Below are 23,546 nucleotides of genomic sequence, written 5' to 3' on the forward strand. Positions count from 1 at the left end.
TCTTTCGAAGAAGAGTAAACACAAAGGTCGTCTAAGAAAGCTTCACAAAACTCTCTCAAATATTCTTTAAATGCAGTGTTTATTAATCGTTGGAATGTAGCAGGGGCATTTGTTAAGCCAAAAGCCATCACACGAAATACAAACACGCCAAATTCTATGATGAAGGCAGTTTTAGCTTGGTCCTCTAGCGCTATCGTGATTTGGTTGTAGCCTGAGTACCCATCTAGAAAGCTATAAGCTTCCTTGCCTGCAACTCTTTCGAGTACATGTTCGGAATATGGTAGGGGGTAATGGTCTCTTCTAGTAGCTGCATTAACTTTTTTGAGGTCCACGCACACCCTGAGTTTCCCATTCTTTTTTGGCACGATAACTATTGGAGACACCCATTCAGAGTGTTCAATAGGATATATGAACCCACATTTGATAAGCTTTTCTAGTTCTTCTTGAATGATCTTTGCGTACTTAGGATTCATCGGGTAGGGTCTTTGTTGTACGGGCTTCGCAGTGCTAATCATAGGGATTGTATGTTGGACCACAGAAGGTGGAACACCTTTCATATCATGGTATGTCCAAGCGAATACGTCCTTGAATTCCTTGAGAAGCTCTTTGAGGACCGCCTCTTCAACTTCTGTGAGGTCTTGGGCAATAAAAACAGGTTTTGATTCTTCACCGGGGTCAGCTAATTCTATTTCTTTAACTATTGCCGGACCATCATAGATTCCATTATTCCCATCGATAGGTATTCTTTGGGCTTTTGTGTACACAACCTTTGCTTCCCCTGTGGTGTAAGATTTGAAATGTTCTGGTGCAGGATGCAAGTCTGTGGATTCTGGTTGTGCTTTGGTTTGTGCTTCCATTTCTGCTTTCTTGTGTTGTTGAGCTAACTCTTGGTTTTGACGCCTCCTTGCAGTGCGGCTCAACTTTGGCTTGTCTATGATCTCTAACTGGGCTATGTCATGGGGTCGTGGTCTACACCACATAACATTTTGGAGATATTCACCCCAATTGTCTACCAATTTTCGATGAGCATCACATGCCCTTATATAACTGAGCCATTCTGCTGAGGATCTCTTCTTTTTTATCCTAGCACGTACATTGGCTCGATATCGACGCCTCTTAAGGTTTTTCTTTTTCTTATTTGAGACCTGCTTTTGATTTGCATTTAGATCTGGCTCACTAAAGGAGTCCTCGTTGGTGTCCTCTTCACTCTCGGGGGAGCTATCATCGGTTGATGTGCTCGGTCCTTCCGAATGTTTTGACTCTAACTTGCTCCACTCTCTAATTCATGAGATTCAGAATCCGTTTCACTCTGGGAGTCAGTGTCCAAGTCGTGTTGGTCAAAGTCTTCTATTGAGCTATCGGTGTCACTGTCAGATTGGTCCACAATTGCCTTGCCCTTAGAAGATGCATGTATGGCACTTATCATGTTCAGAGGTGCAATTTGTGGTACCTCTTCCCCTTCTGGTGTGACCCAAGTGGTTCCTCTATTTCCCCAGGTATCTATGGTTGCAGCTAGGTGTACCCAGTCTACGTTGTCTGATTCCGTCATACCCGGTAACACATCCATGTAAGGAGAATCTTGGCCAATGTCTGTATCCTTCTTACAAGTGTAACAATATTGTAGTGGGGCCGAGTGAACTGTGGTGTCAGAGCGATGATCAATAATGGTTTTACTCCCTAAGGGGTGTACCTTACCAGTCACCAAATCCACTCTAAGGACAGAGTCTTGGAATTGCAAATAGACATGATTTTTAGACCAATCATGAACCATTTGTGCTTCCCTCATGAATGGTCGTCCTAAAATCATTTCATATGACATAAGGTGTTTAGAGAAATCCATTACAATGAACGTATGTCGTACCTTGTGTCCTAGAACTTTGATCTTAAGATCCTTGAGCATCCCCATAGGTTTGGCTATGGTACCATTTGCCATCTTTACCACAATGTTAGTAACACTGAGGCGGGGTTTTCCCATGGATTCCCAACAATCTTTTGTAACGATGCTAACTCCCGCACCACCATCAAGAATTCCCTTTATAGTTAATCCCTTGGTAGTGATGGGTAGGGTCGCATTAGACTCGTCGCCTTCAAAATACTGCCCTAATTCGTTAATGGGTACCTCGATCACAGACTCGTGTCCATCTAAGTCAAGTGATTGCACATGATTTTCCTCATTAATCATAATCGAGTCAGGCCTATTTGGTTGCGCAAACTGCGGTAATCCCGTTCGTAGCTCTCCGTTAAGGAATGCTCGAAGTGCAAGGAATAACTCAGGATCTCCATACAGCTTTGCTATGATCGTGGTTCGGACCTCAGAAGACATGAAGTCCACTAGTTTGGCAACATTCATTGGCATTTTGCAGGGTGTAGGTCCTTGACTAGGAACTGGTGAGGATGGAATCTCATATTCCTCAATGGGATCAGGTATTCCTTCGTTAAAGATCCTTTCCAACAAGAAAGGTGTATGCTCACTTTCTGATGCCCTGTCCTCACTCCCTTCTTGGATGATACTAGATATGGCTAACGGTCTATGGTTCATGTGGGGTGGATGAACTTGCGTGGGAAACACTGTGTCATGAATTTTGACATGCATGGGTTCTGGTTCTAGTTTCCTTTGAGTCTCCTCCACTAAACCTCTTGATGTTTCACCTGCTCAATTTCGTCTACTGGGTTTGGGTACGTCCCAATCTTCTTTTTACGATTCTTCCCTTTTTGCCCCTGCGGTTTATCTTGGGGGTCTTGGATTGGATTTGGAAACACTTGTGGTGTTTTCAGAGGCTCTTTATGGTTTTCTCTTATTCGGTTTTCATTTGGTTCCATGTTACGGTTTTCTTTGTCGGTCTTTCCCTTTGTGGTATTGGTTCTAGTCTCCATTGTCTCGATTGAATCTGAATCATCCTCGAGGTCATTCATATACACGGGGTCATCTCCTGTTCCTATGTTTGTTTTGGAACTTGGCTTTGAATTTCCCGTATTCTGCGACCTCTTCCTTCGTGTCTTCTTTTTCTTTGCTTGGATAACTGACGCGGTATCTCCCTCTTCGAGGATATGGCCTGGCCCTTGAAGCATGGACCGTGTAATCGCATAAGCGGGTGCGACGGGTGGTATTGGCGATGTCACACTAGCAATTTCGACCAAATTTAGGGGTGTGATTTTAGGCGCATTTGGGTTATAGGGGCATTGGGCAATCAAGTGATCTATGCCACAACGATTACATGTGAGTATTGGCATTGCAGACGTGCTCCCTTGATTCATTTGCATCTGTGCAGCATTCTTTTGCAGCCTAATAGGGCACTCCGCTGCCCGATGTGGTCCACCACACTCGTAGCATTGAAGAGGTGGCCTCCTAGCCTGGGTGTTGATATTTTGACCTCTGGATGCGAGAGCAGCAGCTTGATAAACCGGCTTGACTTGCCCCCAACAATCTTCCATGTAGTATATAGGACACTCTTCCAATGTATCAAGTCCGTAGGCAATACTAGTGTCTATTTCCTCCTCACAGCCATCTGCATAAGCATTTGATGGCTCGCAACCCACTTGGTTCATAGGGGCGACTCTTGGATGCGGGGGCTGCGGTCCTAGCACAGGAGGTGGTAGCGGTGTAGCTTGTACAACATTTTGAGATCTAGGGACCATGTGTTGCGGTAGTTGCTCAACAGGTGGAGCAGGCATCAATACAGGAGCTCGAGGTGCATCCGTCCAGGCTACAGGTGGTCTATTTGCCATCATACGTTTGATCATTAAACAATCCTTAGCTTGGTGACCATACCTACCACATGCGTTGCAAGTTCCATTAAATTTTACTCTAAACGTAGGGCACTCACTAGTGCTATGTGGACCTAAGCAAATGGAACACCATTGTTGCTCCCTTCTTGGATACATGTGACTATTTTGAGGGGGTCGATTATCTTAAGAGACTCTTGGATTGCCTTGGTGAGGTTTGTCAAGAATGTCTCAAATACCTTTGGCTCATTGGCAATGGGCTTTGCAGTCATGGGTTCATACTCAATGGCTTGTGAGCTAGTGGATCTCGTGTCAGTAGACACCCTCATGCCTGCTATCATCAAGTTGTCCTCTAATTGGATTGCATTGGCAGTGACATCTTCCCAGGTTGTGATACCTCTAATCACTAGTCCATTATAGATTCCTTCATTCCTCAACCCTCGAATGAATCGATCAAGCAGTTGGTTATTGTTGAAGCGCTCATTTACAGTGCAGCTAGAGTTTAAGTGCTTTAGACGACTAATGAAGTCCCTTACTGACTCTCCTTCCTTACGTTCGGCCTTCTGTAGTTGAGATGCTACACCCCAAAGCACACCTTCTCGTATGTACTCCTTTAGAAACAACCTTCGAAGGGTAGGGTAGATTGTTTTCTCGTCCACCCTTAGGGTCCTATAGCAATCTCCAGCCTTCCCACTTAATGTCAAGCTTAAGGCATTGCACTTATGTAGTTCGTTGCGTTCCCCTAAGGAATCACATACTTGTTCAAACACTTCAATGTGTTTCCTAGCATCTTCGTCCCCATTGAATTTTTGCGTGAGTTTGGCAATTTGTACTGCCTTACTTCTAGGCTCTCTATCAGATGCATGACGCATATTTTCCGCGATAGATCGACCTATGATTTGAGCAAACGCTGCCAAGTCACCTATGTGAGGAGGCAGGGCCGGTGGAGGTACTCTTGGAATCATATGTGGGAGAGGGACGGGTACCGGTCTTGGCATATGTGTGGATGATGCAGGATATGGAACATAACCGGGCATAGGTCCACTCGGATAAGGGCTAGGGAGCGGCACTCGAGGAGCATAAACAAGTGGTACAATTGGAGGTGTGGGGGCCATGTGTGCATAAGGGGCTAGAGGCACATACGGTCGAGGCCCCATATTAGGTACTACGACACTAGGTAGTGACACTGCGCTAACCGTAGATGTCATCGGTACATTCTCTGTCAAGCTTATCCCTGGAGTGAGCACTGTGTTTTCCTTAATAGAGGGTTGAGCCAAGTTAGGGAAGCTAAAGTTGTCGCTCGGAGGCTCAGATTGCATAGAGACCCCAGGTGAAATGACGTAAGATGGGTCCATGGGGCTCATTCGAGGAGTCTCCATTTGTGATAGAGTAGGCTGTTGAGCCTTGCTCGTATCCAGAAATCTCATGGGGCCAGTTGAGAGTATATTTATCCCTCGGTTTTGCCTTTCTGATTGAATAATGCCATGGATAACATTACAGATCATTTTCTGTTGATCTTCGATGCTCGTGGCACTAGAGGTGGATTGTACAATCTCTATCCATCCTACATGGTAGGCGTGGCCAGAGTGTAGATCCGTCAACACCTCAGTGTGGAGGTCGTATGTCCAATGATCATTAATGAATAATCCTTCTAGAGTCGACGTGTTAACGGTTTCTTGTGAGGTAGAAGCAATGTTGCTCCCCGTGGTTTTACTTGTCACCAACGGTACTCTAGAGGGAACTTCTGAAGGAGGCAGCTCAACAGGGCCTTCTTGGTAAGAAGTTGGCAGGATATCCACATGGACACTCTTTGGGGGTGTCGGGTCCACGTGCGATGTGAAAGGAGAGTCCACTTCCCCACCCCCTTCGTGTGCTTCATTTGCATCAGGTTCCGAGCGAGTAGCTCTACCTAATGTTTCCATGAAACGGCTAAACATACTAGTACTATGCTGTGGAGCTTCGGGAGGTGCATGGCCTTCTCTCTCAGTGTTTTGGGTAGGGTATGCTTCCATGATTTCTGAGTCGGAGGAGGAATCACTAGCGGCTATTTTAGGGTCTTGGGTGGTGCTATCTTGTGTCCCCGCTGAGGGTCTAGAGCCTATCGTGGATGGGTAATGGGTGTCCGTATGAACAGAGGCACCCTCAATATGCTCGTGTTCTAGCACCCGCCCAGAGCGTAAGTGCATGTGCTTTTGATATCCTAAGGTGTCAAAAAGCTGCTCTAGGAGGCCTTGTGACTAGTTTTTAGCGTGTTTTTTGTTTGTTTTTTTGCTAGATTTTTTAGAGCGTGTCGTGGAATGGGCTGTGTGATAGCTCGAAACGAGCGTATCGCTAGGAGGGACGCGCTGTGCTTTACAGCCCACCGTTTGGTTCTATTTTGCTCCATAAAAGCCCGAAACAGTCTTTTCCTAGCTGGGGAACTAGGCTCCAAATAGCAAGTCTAAAGGTGCAAGTGGCAAGAGAAGGGAGGAGAGTGGAGGACTTGTCCCACATGCTCTCATTCCCTCTTGAGGAGGTAGGGTATATATATAAGAGTGAGTCTAGTATATATCATAAGACTGAGGACTGAGGCCTGGGCCTGGGCCTGGGCCTGGGCTTGGGCTTGGGGAAATGATCCCGATCCCGATCTAACTTTTATACAAACCAACCCGTCCGTTTTTATAACTCGCGTTTTTTATTTTCGAAAATCTAACCTCCCTCTTGCTCACGCTTTTTTTTTTCGGATTTTTTTTTCATTTTTTTAAAAATATATATATATATATTTTTTGAGATATTATTTGGTACGCGTTTTGGTGCGCGTTGACCTCACCTAACTATTTACTGTCCCACCTACCGCTAATCAGTGGTTCACCTAATTACTAACCTACTTAATTAACTAACTGTGCGCCTGACTGTGCACAAACCAGAAAACACAGAAAACACAGAAAATGCAGAAATTGAAACTTCACAGAACTGTGCAGTGAAAACACAGAAAATACAAATAAGACGCAAGAAATGCTAACTGTGTGACTAATGCTAACTGTGTGTAAACAGAAAAACAGAATTTTGCTAACTGTCTAACTAATACTAAATGTACGCAGCAAAAAAACAAAAAATGCAAACTGTGCGCAACAGAAAAACAGAATTAACAACTTGCAGAAAAAATACGCCTTCCTCTCCCTCTTCTTTCCTACTGCAAACCACTCATACAAGAAGCACAAAGTGCCTCTTGGGCTTAGTGCAGGGCTATTCCCCGGAAGCGGCGCCAAAAATGTGCGCTCCTTGCCGCACTGTCGAAGCAAGGGACTTGCCGATACACCGTGTACGAGCCGCATATGGCTCCAAGCACACAACTAGTTTAACTAGTAAGCTCAAAGAGGGCAATGGTGTGTCACTCACCGCCTTATGCTCCTGCCGTAGAGGATTCCTCGCCGCGAAGAAGAGGGAGACGCCGCTACGCCGCGCTCAACCGCCTCACCGCCGTCGTGCCGCCGCAACGCTCGATCGCACACACACTCTCACACTCTCTCTCTCTCTCTCTCACACGCACACACACAAGGAGATGGTGAAGGAGAAGGTGGAGATGGAGCAAGAGCAGCTTCTATTGCACAATGAGAGAATGACTCAATTTTAGGTTTAATTGGCTTTTATGTGAGCTCACCCCATTCACACTTGGGCGCCCATGCTTAGCCAACTAACCCTAGCATGTTTGTGTTAGAGTGCGTCTCTCATCGGCGATCACTCTACCTTTTTTTATTGGACCGACAAGCCCGGTGCCTGACTCTACTTAAATAAATAATACGGTTACAGTGTCCGTCGTAGGCGATAGGGTGCCCGTGAGCCACGAGGGTTAACATTCACCAACTTCCAAGGCATAGCGACCCTGGGTAGGGTAAAAAGTTTCCATTTTCACAAACTTTTGATGTTTCAAATATGGTGCTTGGTGTTCGGGAAAAGTGTGCCTCAGCTTAGCCTTGAGCTGGTTGGAAAATCAAAACAGCAGGTTGAACGGAGGGGGAGAAGGAGAAACTCGCTTGAAAAATTTAAGGAAATAGAGTTAAATTGTAAATTTTTTTGGTTATTTTGGAAACTTTTCTCTTTGGATCTATTTTAAAGGTATGCTTGTGAAATTGATTTTTCTCAAACGCTGATGGCGCCCAATTTGATTCTCCTTAATGTGGGGGTTTTATCCTCTCATTTCTATTATTTTAACTCTACACTTTAATGCTGAGCAGTGTTGGGCCTCAATGTCGTAGACTCGCATGGCAATCACATTGATGTTGCCATGGGTCAATTTCTAAGGTCCCAAGGCCATATATCTCTTTTCTCATTTATTGCTCTTGTATTTGTCCGTCTGGTTGCGACCTCCATCGCTAGTCTCTCAAGAGGTTAGACTACGATAGTGTTTGAGAGAGAGAGAGAGAGAGAGAGAGAGAGAGAGAGAGAGAGAGAGCATTGGGGTACTAGTACATCCACAACAAGGAAGGGTCCTTTCGTGTAGTCAAATTATCGTTCACCCCCTCGTTCAGACTCTCAAACTCTGAGTCTCTTCATTGAGTCATCATGTTTCGGCTATCGCTTATGAGTCATGAGTCACAATGTTTCTCTGGAGACTCATCACGCCAATCTATGCACATTGCACTCTAAGACTGATTGCACCCTGATTGACAGCTCGCAAGCGGCAAAGTACACTTGTGGATAGGACTACCCTACCCACTAAGGCAGAGGCAATGGTAGTCCCCTAGTCTATATTCGGCGTGATAATGTCATTTCCTTTTATACTAATAGCAATAGCGCAATCTTTTTGGGTACATCGGTTTCGTCTTTGACTAGCTAGGAAGCGTACTGCAATTGCATGTTGCAGTTGCTTGCTTTCTTAGCCTCAATATTTGCTCATGATGATACCAACAATAATGAGAGGTTGATATGCTGAATATGAAGCGTGTGGTGGTGTTTTCTCAGGTTGCATGTGGGCAACAAAGCACGGATTCAGTCTATCAGCAAGATAATTGTCCTTGGCTTCCTAGCCTAGCCAACAGCCATAAAATGCTAGGGGTTGCCACATTGCTCTAGGACAAGTTGGGAATGAAGATTATTGAGTTTTCTTTGGAGCATTTATAAAAAATGATGCTCACTAATGTGGTTAAAAATTATTGCAATGTTATCTACAGAGAACATTTGCTATAAGTCTTGGGAGAAATAGACACAGACTGACCGAATAAGAGAAGTTTTTATAGCCAGAGAGGGACCATTTTGCCCTCTTAGTTGTTTAGGAGACATGGAAAACTCGGAATCTCCTCGGAAACAATGTCATTCTTCCCTCTCTCTTGCTGTTGCTTCCCATCATAATGCATAAAATTTTGAAATTAGTGTCAGTGTACAAAGGAAACTATCAAAATTTTGAAATTAGTGTCAATGTACAAAGGAAACTATCAAAATTTCTAAAAATGACAATATTTACAACCCGTATACATATTAGGAGGTGTTCAAGTTGACTATACAAGCATTGTAGAAAGGGGGGGAGGGGGGGGGTATGGGTTCTTTGGAGCTGGGGGTTGGTGTAGTACTATGGGGTCTGTAGATAGAGGGTTTTTTCCATATGGTTGCATGCAGGTGACATCCCCCTCCCCCCTAAGTGAATCCCCCAGGATTTGAAGAGAGAAAACCTTTATTGGTGGCCTCATAGCCTCGACTAGCACCTCCAGTTAGAACTACAATATCTCCTTCATTAGATGTCCAAAGGAGCTCACTTTTGCCTCTAAACATCCCCCTAGCTTGAACAACAAAGACATCGTCGTTGATGTGGCAGTTTGAGCTATTTTATGCTATTTTTGGGTCATTTATGACCATTTTTAGCCCACAAATGCCTTTTTAATATGTAAAAAGCCCAAATGAGCTGGGGAAAATCCCTAAATTCGTGGGAAAATTCTCGTGGGCTCAAATTTTGTATTGAACCTCCATTTCTCACCGTGAATCTCTTTTGCGGCTATACATGAAACTTGCCTGCATTGGACTTTCGAGGTAAGATGAGCGTGCCACTTCAAAACCCTTGACATTTGTACACACTTGACGTTTGTACATTCCTTAACCAATTTAAGCATGTTTTAAAAAGCAGAAAGCATGTCATGATATCACATCCACGGCCTGGTTAGGTATGTACATGACAACAGCCGCAACATCCGTTTTTGCATACATCACACTATGAACATTGTAGCGCTTAGTCCCACATAGCAAAAAGCATTAAGAGTAAGGTAGATATTAAATTTTCACATTATGCACACACCAGAGCACGATGTCTTTGCACGTGTGCTCATGGTGCGTTACCATATGTGTAAACACTGAGGTTGACTATGAATAAATTGTCACTCTTTCAATACTCCTTGGACGCACTATCATCGCATTAACGTCTGTGGAGATTAATAAGATTATAAGATAGGATCTCATGCGGATTGATAGAGTGAGGACATGGATGACTCCTCGGTAATGGGGGAGGAAATGGCTACTTCAGTCCTCCTCCCATGGGTTGTGGAGATAGAAAGGTAGATATACTTTTGTACCCCAAGAGCGGAGGATATGCCAACTATACAACTTAGAGCCAAAGACAGAGGAGCATAACAACTACACTCCTTGAGATGTCATGACGATATATATATATATATATATATATATATATATATATATATATATATATATATATATATAGAGAGAGAGAGAGAGAGAGAGAGAGAGAGAGAGAGAGAGAGAGAGAGAGAGAGAGAGAGAGAGAGAGAGAGAGAGCTATAAACATCCTAAAACAATAGCGGGGAAATGGGGAAGCGCGGGGGACATCTAATCAATTGACACACCACCAGACAACAAGCTATGCATCATGCACAATGAGGAATATGGTGTACATGAGAAACTTAAGAACTTGGGCTTAGCCATTTATTTATAGAATCTATACATGAGGTAACTCTCCCCATTAATCGAAGGAGGCACCTTCTGGTGCATGTATGAGCATGATGGTGATATAGTCTGCAAGTGTCGAGCCTTCTAGTCTATATAATGTGAGGATCCTATCGACAGAGACTGTGGGTGCTAGAATGTCGAGAATGCGTGGTGTGAGAGACACATTGAGAGAGATGGATGGTGTGTAGAGAGAGCCTGTCGATAGATGGAGTGAGCTAAGAGAGATAGGGCCTAGATGGAGGTCGTGAGCTTCCTTCGTGTGTAGAGACTTCCCCTTATCATAGGTGAACGAGGTGATCAGTGAGTGCTATTTTCACCTAATCATGCGTATCCATCCTCTAGACATGAGGGGCTAAGCACATGGCTTGGAATCTTGGTGTTATTTGAGAGGATGATGAGTGCTAGATACCTCTAGGCAGGGCTTGTGTGACCACTGTCTAAAGAGAGGAGTATATGATGTCTTATTGGATTTAAAATTACAAAGAAATTTGGATGGGGGTTTCACTGCTAGGGCAAGCTGGACTTGGGGTTATTTACACAAATTACAAACTGTTTGGCAACTCACTAGCCAAAAGGCCACTTGAGGTTGATGAGAAGTGGCTGGGGATTGTCGGTTGGTTGTCTGTGCTCGATGCACGCCTTTGGTGCCATTGCTTTGTTTGTGGCATGTTTTAGCCGTCGCCTTTGTCAATTATGGTCGTTGAAACTTGTTTTTTGTTTTTTGTTTACGTGTGTAAGGGCGTGTAGTGCATGGTGTTCATGTGTGTGTTGTAGGTAAAAGCTTATTGTGAATGTGTATGTATGCATTGTGTCTGTTTCTTTTAGGTGTTTTTATATTCATGTGTGTGTACATGCATTGAGTGCGTGTAAGATGGCGAGAGTGTGTGCATAGTAAGTGTGTGTGTGTATGGCTATGAATGCAAGAGATGTTTTTTTGCTTGGCAGCTTATGAGAGCAAGAGAAAACAAGAGGGTGATGGTGTGTGAACAAGAGTGCATGTGTGTATTGAGGGTGGTGAGAACAAAAGAGAGAGGGAGAACCTTTACCTGTCAAAATTGAAGGGGAGAGGGAATTTACCTTTGGCGGGCTGATCCGAGAGAGACAAGGCAAGGGAGAGAGTGAGAGAGTAGGAGGATGGGGGGGGAGAGAGAAATAGTGTGCACGTGTATTAGAGATGAAGAGAGATGCTGCTCTTTGGCTGATCCAAACGAGAGTAATGAAATGAAACATAGTATTAACGTCTTCTAGAGGCCAAAATGACCATGAATCTGATACAAGTTTGGATAAAGGAAAGAAACTATACTAAACAAGAACACCAATAGAGATGTAAGAGGCGGGTAGCATGAGCTGAGGGGTACATATACAAAAAATGGGTAGGTGTCTCAAAATACACATGGTGGATATGTATGTATCAAATCCGGTGATGGCTCACATCGGTCGGTGAATGATTGTGTCGATGTCCTCCATGGTGAGAATCCGCATAGGGAGTCTCCTATGTTGTGCCAATATGAATCTGATCCTATGCTGCAACCTCCTCCGGTGCTGGGAGCATCCCCTCATCCTGGGCCTCCTAGATCTCCCTACTCCATCACTTAGAATACCTCTCCTAGTCCTCTCTGGCTGCTCTCATCTCTGCTCACTCTCTGGATGAAAGAACACTAAGATCTGTCTCTGTGTGCGTCTCCTGGTATGTAGGCCTCTCTCTCTCTTTCTCTCTCTCTCTCTCTCTCTCTCACAGTAACCTTGCTGGATGCTGTTGAATCTCCAGTAGATCATCCATGGAATAATTAACGTACATCAATCCCAATTTTTCTCCTGAGATGAACTCGCAAAAGAGGCCAGTTCAGAAAGGAAAGAAAGAAAGCTCAGTCCTAGCCAGGTGAAGAAGAAAGAAGTTCCAGCCCATTTGATCTGATGTTTCATTACCATTGACAGTCTGTTCCGCCCATAGTACTTTGTGTTGATTGTTGTTTAGTCTGAACAATTTGCATTCAAATCTCTCTCTTCTTTTATTCAAGAATACTGAAGTCATACATAGCCAATTCTGACGAATCTCTTCTTCTTTGCAGGTATCTCCAATTTGTAAACCAGATGTTCATCGAGCTCATCTGAAGACTAGCATTTATGGGTTTATTCAAACTTGTACCGAATCACCTGAAAACTTAAGACTAGCATTATGGGTCGCCATTAAGTTTTCCCCATGACCCCTTGTGCCCTGCCAAGGAGCTTGTAATGATGCTGATGGGTAAACTTTCAACTTCATCTCTTCGAAGGTGTCTCCTTGGTCGTGTAGCTTTGAACTGCCTCTTGATTTGTACATTACTACGTGGTTATGAGTACATAGTTCTTGGAAAGGAAAGCAAGACACCAGTCGAAGAGTGAATAGTGGCTCAAGAGGCATGGCTTCTGCCGTGTCCTTCCTACTTCCGAGTATCATGTAATAATACCTGTGCTAAATTCTATGACATGCTTGAGCAATAATGTTGAAAGAGCCAATGGGATCTTAACCTAGTGGTTAAGGTGGATGTGTGTGGTGTAAAGACCCAAGTTCGATTCCCAGCGGCACCTTACAAGTTTTGATTGTGTCTAAAAAGAGAAAAAATGGTGAAAGAAATCAACAAAAATTCTGTGAGGAAGGCAAGTGCCATCATGTGTGCATCAAGTTCCTTGCCTGAACTTGATTGTAAACTTCAATTTTTTTTCGTCATTTTAGAACGATGGCAATTGTCTATGGATCTGGCAAAGAAGTTTGGGTTGTTGATGTAGAGTAAAGAAGTTAAGCTTATTTTCTCTATTCTAATCCAGGTTGATTGTGCTTTCTAACAAACCTTCCTAGAAAAATTGGCTTTTTGCCCAACCTCTCTCACCCTTTAAATTGTCATCTTGCAATCCAATATAGGGCATATATTTTTAGTGCTTCATAAATTAAAATTCCCGCAAGTTAAAAGCCTGAACACAATTCTCCCTTAATAGATTCTTGCGCTTATGTTAAGAAAAATAAAAAATAAAGTACTAACGGTAAGGCTTTGGCTTTCTCAACCTATGAGTTGTGGGCTTAACACCCCTTCTAGAGGGACACCTTGTGTTCACCTGGTGTTCATGTAGCCAAGGCTAACACTCGAGTGCATCCTCCACCTCCATTGGGTCACCTGAGGATGAAGTTCCTAGTACATGTGCATCGATTAGGTGGCCATGGTGATGCCTACGTGTGGCTTTTGCCTGCTGGTACGTGGCCCTTGTTCGGCCATGTTTCATGGTTAATATTTGCAAGGGATAAGCTTCTCCCCTTGTGCGCCCTCGTGTTGTTAAATAAAGTAAAAAGTAACAAAACGGTAGTTCTTGGATCATAGCATTTTTTCCAATCATACATTTCCTCCGATCAAGCTCTTCCTTTTTAAAGTACTTTGAACCTTTCTAACACCATCTGATTCATAGCATACATGGATCAGATGCTTTTCCTCTGATCAAGCTCTTCCTTCTTAAAGTACTTTGAACCTTTCAAAAAACAGTAGTTCTTGGATCAATTAGCATTTTTTTTCAATCATACATTTCCTCCGAGCAAGCCCTTCCTTTTTAAAGTACTTTGAACCTTTCAAACACCATCTGATCCATACAAATTTTTTTCTATGCAGTTTTAGATTTTTTCCTAGGGAATCTTGTAAGGGTTGGATCGATTTGGCAACATAATACCTAAATCAATCAGCCCTAGGTTCCCATACTCTTAATTAGCAGCAAAAACCATGAGGGTGTGGAAAATATAGTGAAGGAGAGCGATGTGTGCTCAAAGCAACAGAAAGGATAGAATGCCCATTTGTGTATGAAGCAATTTGTGTGGTCATGGGTTATAAATTTGGGCGAAGACGAGCAGTCCCATTTGAGGATGAAAAATCATCAAGCAATAAAATGGGGGCAATAGAAGCACCAGAACGTGCCATTCAGTGACGCTTATACATTGTGACCACATGTAAAGTATATCAACCTAAATGCTAGTAAACTCCATGTACTTGAGTCACTCAATGTAAACTTGTTGTGAACACAATGTAACCTCTTGGGATGGATTTCATCATATATATTGCATTTTGTACATGTGACGGAGACGTGCAATTATTTCATGCTTAGCTGACGTGTTTCCAATGGGAAATTTGTGACTTCACGATCTCGAGGTGCTCTCTACCCCTCTCATCTAGAGAGCTATGAGAGCATCACTTTGCACACTTTTGTTACCATGTGGCACATGGGCAATATAGTCTTTGCAAATAAAAATGTGGCACAATATCTTGGAAAGTAACCTTCAACGTCTCTGCAAGAGAACTTGTGCATTTTTGTCTCATTTAGTATGACATCAATGCTACGAAAAATTGTATGAGACATTATTGCTAGATCCATGGCAAAGTCATACCACACTTGGAAGCAAAGGTCATGAGGCCAAATAGGAAAGCTCTCATCATCCCCCAAAGAGAATAAGTTCAAGGATATGGATTGCATTTGAATGTTTCTTGCAAGAAATCCTTTTGTACAAGGCTTGCAAGAGCAATGCAAGTTGTAGCCACCATTTCTCCATACAATAATTTGATCACATGGACCGTATCCAACCATCGTGTTGCAACAAAATCCTCCTATAGAATCTTGCAAGAATAACGCAAGTTGTAGCCACCATGTAACCATTGGTGTAGGGAAGGGCTTTCTTGCTGCAATGATAGCATTCAATATCTTTTTTATTGTGCAATTGATTGATTAATTGCTTGCTTCTCTCATGGTACTCCCCCTAGATTTCTTCCCATCTTTATCAAGAATGAGTGCAACACTTTACTTGATCGATGGCTTATTATTTGATATCTTCTAAAATCAACTTGCCAATCATGTCATCAAACTTCAACTACTACCAATTGATGAATTGCTAGTCCCACTACAAAGTGTGTTTCATGACAAAGGTAATGAGCATAATATAGATATAGCCTTCCCTCTTCAGTTTAGCTTTTGAGCCAAAAACTGAACTCAATGTCAACAAAGGTATCACCACTTTTGTTTTTGAGGAAGGAAATGATTTTCCAAGGGGGAGGTAATGTCAAGCTTAGGGTAAGATGGGCCCACGGCCAAGGGCCATGACACACATGCGGTACAAGGGGCCTATACTTAGTAGGCCAAGGGCCTATATTAGGCATGGCTGGATGAAGACTTGCATGTGCTAATCCCCTGTCTCTCATATAGTAGCATTGCTCTATGCTCATGTTAAGTTGCTATTGATTGAAATTTTAATTTTTTATTGAGTGTGTCATAAAATATAATATCTAACTTTACCAAATCATTTTTTCATATTAAACTGATCATTCAATATGGAAAGATAAAAGGGAAAGGATATAGATATGTGTTTCTAAACCTATCTCAACACACAGGGGACCAAAAGGAGAAATGGTTGCATCTCAATAGGGGTCCAAAAGGAGACGGTCTACTAAAGAGCAATGTGCAATAAGTGCTTTTAGATTTACCTCAACAAGGGACCAAGAGGAGAGATGGTTACATCTCAATAGGGGTCCAAAAGGAGGTAGTCTATCAAATAGCAACGTGCATCTAATGGAGCTTAAAAGACCTTAGGTTTAGCTTCATTAAAAACCTCCAAATGTTAGTTTTAAAAATTCCTTTGACCTTAGGCAAGCTAGGGCTGACCTTGAGGGGGGTATACTCTTCCACACCACACCCCCCCCCCCCCCCCCCCCCCACACACACACACACTCATTATGTGAAGTGCAAAGTGCAAGAGCTCCATCTCCTTCTCCAAGCTTGTGGAGAAGTTGAGAGCCTACACCAAAAATCTTGGCTATGGAATGCAAATCCAACCAAGAGCCATGCTTCAATGCTTAAGCTTGCCATCTTCTTCATCTTCATTACTATGCTAATATGTAAATTATTTTATTGTGAATTGATGGTTTATGTATTTCAAATATCCAGATTAAATGTATATTCAATGTTTGTTATGTATGTCAAATACTTGCCTAGACAATGTATGTTATGTATTCAAATACTTGTTATGTATGTCAAATACTTGCCTACACAATGAACATCAAGTATCAAAGCATACATTGTTTATAAAGCATTTGTTTGCTGATTTATGTGAAGATCTAATTCTTCAATTGCAATATGGTTTTATTCAAAGATAGAAAGTGTGAGTATCTTGGTTAGAACTATGGTTTTGTTTTTCGTTTGGATGATGTATAGAATTAAAATGGATATCTTGAAATTTTTTAAATAAAGGAAAGCTAGGACTAGTATAGATTTTTAGCTTGTCTTATAGCAATTATAATATTTTATCAAGGTTTATTACAAAGTAATGGTTGTATAATGTATGAGAATTGTAAGTTTATAAATTGGCTTGTATATTTTCAAGACAAGCAAATGCAATGAAGTGAAAAGCTTAAACATATTAATGAACTTTGTGGATGTGTTTGTACTTTTAAAAAGGTTCCTTCTTAAGTTTTGACCTTGATTAGTTTCTTGAGGATGTTTTTCTAACATATAAAGATATGCCACCCTTTTAATTCTTTTAAAACTTCTAGCATCCACTACTTTTGAGGATTCTGTTAGACAACCAAATTTGCATAAGTAGCTATTAAGAACATTGAGAAAAGTAAATGTGTTATTGCATTTAATAATATACAAAAGAATTTTTTGTGATCATGTGACTTTAAATTCAAGAAAAACATGAAATTGAAGACTTGAAAATCTACCTATTGTTTAAAACGAGCACCTACAAAGCTATTATTGATTCTCTTTTCAATGCTCTCCTTTGCACTTAAAAAACTATTTTTAGTATTATTAGTACCCTTCCCTTTCCATAAGTACGTAAATTATAGTTCAATTCCATTTATAGTATACACTTGCAAAGGACCCTATGGTCTTGAGGCCATAAGGGTAGCATAGTTTAGCTTTTTATGTAGTCTTTAAGATGTGTATTAATAGCACTACATGCTTTTAGCTTATTTGGGTGTCTTCTGTGATGGTCCAAGTGAAACTTAAGAAGCAAAGAGAAATAGGATCTATGTAAGGGTACCCTATTGCCCTTGGCCATAGAGTCTCAATATAGATTGCCTACAAATATAGTTTGGCGACCAATGGCCTTGAGTCCATTGAGTACTCTTTGCTTGTAGTACATTAGGATGTTAAAGGGTACCTTTGTCACCCTATGGCCTTAGGGAAATAAAGCTCCAACAAACCCTTATGTTATTATGAACTCTTATGGCCCTTGGTCCTTAGGGTTCTAATATACCAATATATAAAAATAAGGCTAGAATAACTTAGGCTCAAAACAAAGCATGGTATGGTCATAGAAATCATATAGAGGGTACCCTGTATGGTTCCACAACCAAAGAGTGTCAACGTGGATGCTCTAGAAGAACACTTAGTTTGTCATTATCCTTGGGTCCATTGGATACTTTTCATATGTATTATATTATTCTCTTTATGGACACCTTGGCCACCCTATGGTCTTAGGGAAATAAGGCTGCAACAAACATAGAAGGCATCCTTTGTCCTTAGGATCTACATACTTCTAAGAAAATAGAGAAAGGAGTTGTTTCACTAAAATATGTCATATGGTCCAAAGGCTATAGATGAGTTATTTTCGTGTATAAAGTACTCCATAAATGCTATGTGGCCTTAGTGCCATATAGTGGTACATACAAAAACCACCCCATGGCCTTAGGGCCATAGGGTGCTACATGCACAAAGTACCCTACAGTGTTGAGGTTATAGAGTTCTCTCTTTTCTATACCTAAAAAAGCTACCCTATAATCCTCCGGTTTTACAGTACTACATGTATGTCCTATGTATGTAGGACCATAGGGTGACACATTTAACAAGTACTCGAATACAATTCCAAGATTATAGAGTTCTCTGTATATTATAAATACAAAACATCTTATCCCTATGGTCCTAAATAGTCATAGACATATTTTAGGCTCTTATAGATTCTTAAAGATACCAACACAGATCCATAGGATGAAATATGGTTTTCTAGGGCACCTATATGGTCTGCATAGCAGCCCTACGGCCTAGGGCCACTGGTAACTTGGTTTTTCTTTGTTGAATTGTTGTGGTTGAGTGTTTTGAGACTTAACTCTCCACTACGTCATCGGTTTTACAGTTTGCGGAGAAGATAAGTGCTTCTTTTTCCTCCAAATCCATCTTATGTTAGGTTCACTGCTTGAAGATACTCTTCTTTGTGTTTTGAACCTTCTTTGGTACAATAGATGATGTGTTGAATACCCAATTTTGAAACGACTTGTCCTCCAAAATGTGTTACAAGATGAATCATGATCCATGTACCTTAGGGCCAAAGCTAGCATGTAACCTCATGATTTAGTGCATGTAGTTGTCCTAGATGCACTGGTAAAGTTTAGACTAATTTTGATCAAGTTATGCTCATTTTTCATTTTATGGTCAAGTTTGTATTTTTCATTTTTCATTTTATAGTCAAGTTTATATTTTTTAAAACTTTTTTTGAATTTTTTTTGACTAAATTCAGAAGCTAACCAATTGGTTTTTGGACACCAAAATGCCTCACAGAAGACCATAGAAGCCTTGGGAGGCTACACCTCCTGAATTCATTGACATCGCATCAAACGAGAAAGCTCACATCTTTGAAAAAGTGATGGGAAAGATTTTGTCTAACCTATTGATCGACAAGTTCCAAGCTGCGGATGGAGACAAAGTAAAGACACCGATATTTCCTAAAGAGCTATGGACACTACACTAGCAAAGAGAGGTTTTGAAGTGAAAATCAAGATCATTTCTTATGAACTTGTAAGACAAAATGATGCTAGAAGTATGGATACTAACAGGATGTTTTTGATGCATGTAAACCGATTGAGCTTGAAATATTAAACATAATAAAAGACCTCTACTAGAGGATAATTTTAGATCTTCATATTTTTAGACATGAGAAGCCATATTATGCAGGAGGGCAATAAGAGATCACCTTTGCTTCAATTGTTTTGAGCCTGACCATGTGCCTCGAGATTGTCTGTTTAATGATCCAGACAATTATGAACTTGATGGACAAAATGATGCTAGAAGCATGGATACTAACAGGAACCTTGGAGATTCATAGTCTAGACCTAATACAAACCAAGAACCATCACAAAACCAAGGGAATTTCAGACATGGGAATCCAATCTTTACAAGAAATGGACAATCCAATAGACCAGCTCGTTCAAGAGGGAATCAAGAGCCTTAAGGAGGAACCCAACCCAAAAGAACTCAGAATGCTCAAGGTGGAGGAAATCCATCAAACGTTCGTGTCCATGCAGCTACTGTAGATGAAGGAGAAAATGAAGAACTTTCTGGGCCTTTTGACCTTGCTAATGCTCCAACGTTCTCTGATATTGTGGCAACTGAAGTGTCTCTAGGACAAGATAAAAATTGAATAATGGCATAGTCGGGTTAGATTACATTTATAGAAGGTTTTACACTTACTTATTAATCATGTCAAGGTGAGGACACCTCGAATTTTGTAAGTGCAGAAGAATGTAAGATCCCCAAATTTTAGGTCTTTTTTAAAAATAAGAAAAATAGATTCCAATGTTCGTTTTGCCATATTTTGAATTAGGAATGCTTGCTTGACAATATTATAAGGTTCTAAAGTGAAAAGCATTTGTAAAAGTATGCTTTTCGAGCGATCTTCACGTTATTTTTTACTTTTCATGATTTTTAGTGTTTTTAGTGAGAAACGAATCTGCTTTCTTATTCCAGTGGACAAGGGGAACCCGTGGTTCAATTTTTTCTTTGGAAAAATTACCAAAATACCCCTCTTATTTGTGGAAATTCCCAAAATACCCCTCAAATCTCAAAAATTTCCAAAATATCCTTTTATCTATTTTGGTAGATTATTCAAGCTTATCAGTTCTTTATTCTTTTCTGACAATCAAGATCCATTTTTGAGTGCTTAGCATGTAATTTGTCACAAATTACCTTGTAAAAAAGGGCAATTTTATCTAAAAATAATGAAGCAATTCATCTCCAAAGCCTACATAACCTACTCAAATTCTAGTTTTAGTATCTTATATTGATAAACAATCGGTCTTCTTATGAAAGGTACAAATTTTTTTATCTTTGAAAAAATTTAATCTCACAACCAAGGGTATTTTGAGAATTTTGGAAAATTTGAGGGGCATTTTGGGATTATGACAAAATATCGGGGGTATTTTGGGAATCTTTGAGATTTGAGGGCTAGTTTGGGAATTTCCACAAATTAGAGGGGTATTTTGATAATTTTCCTTTTTTTTAATGCTATTTTTAGCTTTTTGTGCTTTTCGGCGTTTTTGAAAAGCAACGTGTTTTTTAGGAGGAACTAAACATAGAATTATTATTTTTAGTCTCCGTCGGGTTTAAAAATGACCACCCGGAGAAAAAACGAGATTAAACGGAATGTTTAGGGAAATTATTTTTTTATAAAAATCAATATCGTAAATATGCGAGGGCAGTACTAAAAAGTCAAGATTATGCTGGGGCATCATGGTGCGGCATAGTCTAGTCACGGTTTAATGAGTTGCAGGAATACTAGCGTGTTAGTCAATTTCTATTGTAAAAATTGAATGGTAAGTGGGAGACTTGACTGTCAAAAGTTGTGTAATGTTTTTAGAAAAGACCAAAGTCTTTTCAGTTTGCAGCTAATCTAGGCTGAGAGGGGACACCAGTAGCTTGCCTTGGGCATCACTTTGGCTTGATGCAGTGCTTATAAATTGGTAGGGAGTACTCAGTTTTCAGTGCCGTTAGCTGCATCTACTACTGCAAGGCAATACATACCTATTATACGGAGTGGTGCAATCCCTTTATCACCATGTCCATAAGCTATTCACTCTCGATTATTACGGGAAGAAGAAGAAGAAGAAGAATACTCGAACAATTAAAACTTTGGAGAGTCGTGCTCATTGTGACGAAGCCCTTGATCCATAAAAGGACCAAAGTTGGTTTTAGAAGATGAGCATATTTAAATAACAAGTAGATAGTTAAGGGTCGATGCACTGTACTAGTGTACTGAGTATATAAAGATCCTTGAAGTCTTGCATTTTTCACCATCATAGATTTGAATTGATATACATTGTCAGTGCACAATATGAGAGCTATATATAAATTGGATGCATAAGGGGACTACAATCCTCGATTGGGTAGAAGTAGTCCTCAATTGTGTAATTGTTTTGAATATTTCATTGCCTTGGTTTATGCATTGGTTTATATAGGGAGTGCATTATGAATAATGAAATATTGTTAGTGCTGCGTGAGATGGCCAATCATAGACATTATTGCTTTCGTGTGTGTTTTGTAAATAATTATCATCCAATGTAAGAGTTGATTACTCTTTGTAGCATGTGAAAATAGATGTTTCTTATTCTTTTCAAATCGCAGAGGATGTATAGATAATCATTATATTTATAATTGCATTGACAGTTTCATAAAGTTTCCATATGCACAATTGCATGGAGAGAGTGCATTGCAATAAATGTAAATGTTAGCTCACAACATATGTGGTCTATATATAGATTGACTAGAGTACATTGTAGATCTCATATTGTATTTCTTTTAAGCACCACAATGAAGGTGCACTTGGGCAAATGTGTCAAAAATCATTGCATCAAAGATTTCAAATGTAGCGGCTATAGAAGAAGCACAAATTGCACTCGCCAAAGCAAATTTTTTCACTAGGAGTCCTCTAGTCATGGTGAGGGGGATCGGAGAGCACCACAGACGGAGAGTGAGAGAGAGAAGGAGACACACGACACAAATATGGGTGGGGAGACTCAAAAGAGTGAGCAGCCCCCTATACACTTATGCTATGTATAAGGTATACAAGTCAGTGGGCGCCCAGACTCTGGGCGGCCGGGCAAGGCACAGACGCCTATACCCCAACAACCTCCCACTTAAAGGCGACTGTGCCTTTAAGCAAGGGAACCTAGTCTAAAGACTACAAAAGGTGAGAGAAAACCGCTCTCAACCGATGCCCACTGGCTGGCTGTGATCGTGTGCATTCGGCTGTCCTGCTCCCGTGTAAGTCCATACACCACCAGACGTACCGCACACGTACTGCAAGTATGTACGCAATACCTGCATATCTCCCTCGTGCACTATGCCATCATCAGTCAACAAATGACTGACAATCCCAACTACATATGCTCCCACTGCAGCTGCGATATCCGGTCTCAAGATCAGCATCTCATACATGAGACCACCGAATGCCGATGCAATGCTAGCGAGCCCTGCTAGCTCTACGGAGCATGCATCAACATATATATCCTTGGCAATAGGCATCTCTGACTGACAAGGCGTGTCAGCCACATGCATCTCCTGACTGTCCGCAAAAGACGCATCAACCTGTCGTGCAACCTCAGAGCAAACCAGCTGCTCTAGGTGTCTGCTGGAAGACATATCCTGCACAACTATATCCCCATGCTCACTGTCGAGCATAGAAAGGAATGACTGCATAATCGCTGACATCTCAGCCTCCTCTGCAATCATCCACTGCAAACATGAACACTCAATCTGTTGTGACTCACTAGAGCTCTCATGCTCTAACTCCGTATGCATAGACTCTTGCACAACGTCCTCCTGTTGTGACTCACTAGAGCAACACCGCTCTACCTGTCTATCCTGCATAGAAGTATCTCGCACAACTGACTCTCTGCTTTGCTCAGTCACTAGCAAAGCATGCATGTCTAACTCTGTCACCTCTCTGTGTGACTGCTCAAGTCGTGCCCCAACTGTGTGCACAACGAGCTCACTACTCTGCACTCCATGCAAAGTACCCTGCAACCCATGAGCAAAAGAGACTCGCCTGCTCTCTCGCTCTCTACCTGGCTGCGTGATCACAGAGACAACACCGTCTCTCGTGTGATCCACATGCAATGGGT

The 23,546-nt window shown here is 41.5% G+C and overlaps 1 protein-coding gene across 4 annotated transcripts in view; it reads left to right on the forward strand.

Moving 5' to 3' along the window:
- The window catches only part of LOC147450717 (uncharacterized), a 108,403-nt gene extending 95,021 nt beyond the window's left edge, over positions 1-13,382 (forward strand). For all 4 annotated transcript variants that reach the window (XM_086520785.1, XM_086520786.1, XM_086520788.1 and 1 more), the window contains one exon: positions 12,720-13,382. In XM_086520785.1, the coding sequence (XP_086376911.1) occupies positions 12,720-12,854 (135 nt within the window). In that variant the 3' untranslated portion in view covers positions 12,855-13,382. The remainder of the gene's footprint in view (positions 1-12,719) is intronic.
- The last annotated feature ends 10,164 nt before the right edge of the window (positions 13,383-23,546 follow it).

This window comes from Adiantum capillus-veneris, chromosome 9, assembly GCF_014529385.1.
Source record: "Adiantum capillus-veneris isolate H3 chromosome 9, ASM1452938v2, whole genome shotgun sequence".
NCBI lineage: Eukaryota > Viridiplantae > Streptophyta > Polypodiopsida > Polypodiales > Pteridaceae > Adiantum > Adiantum capillus-veneris.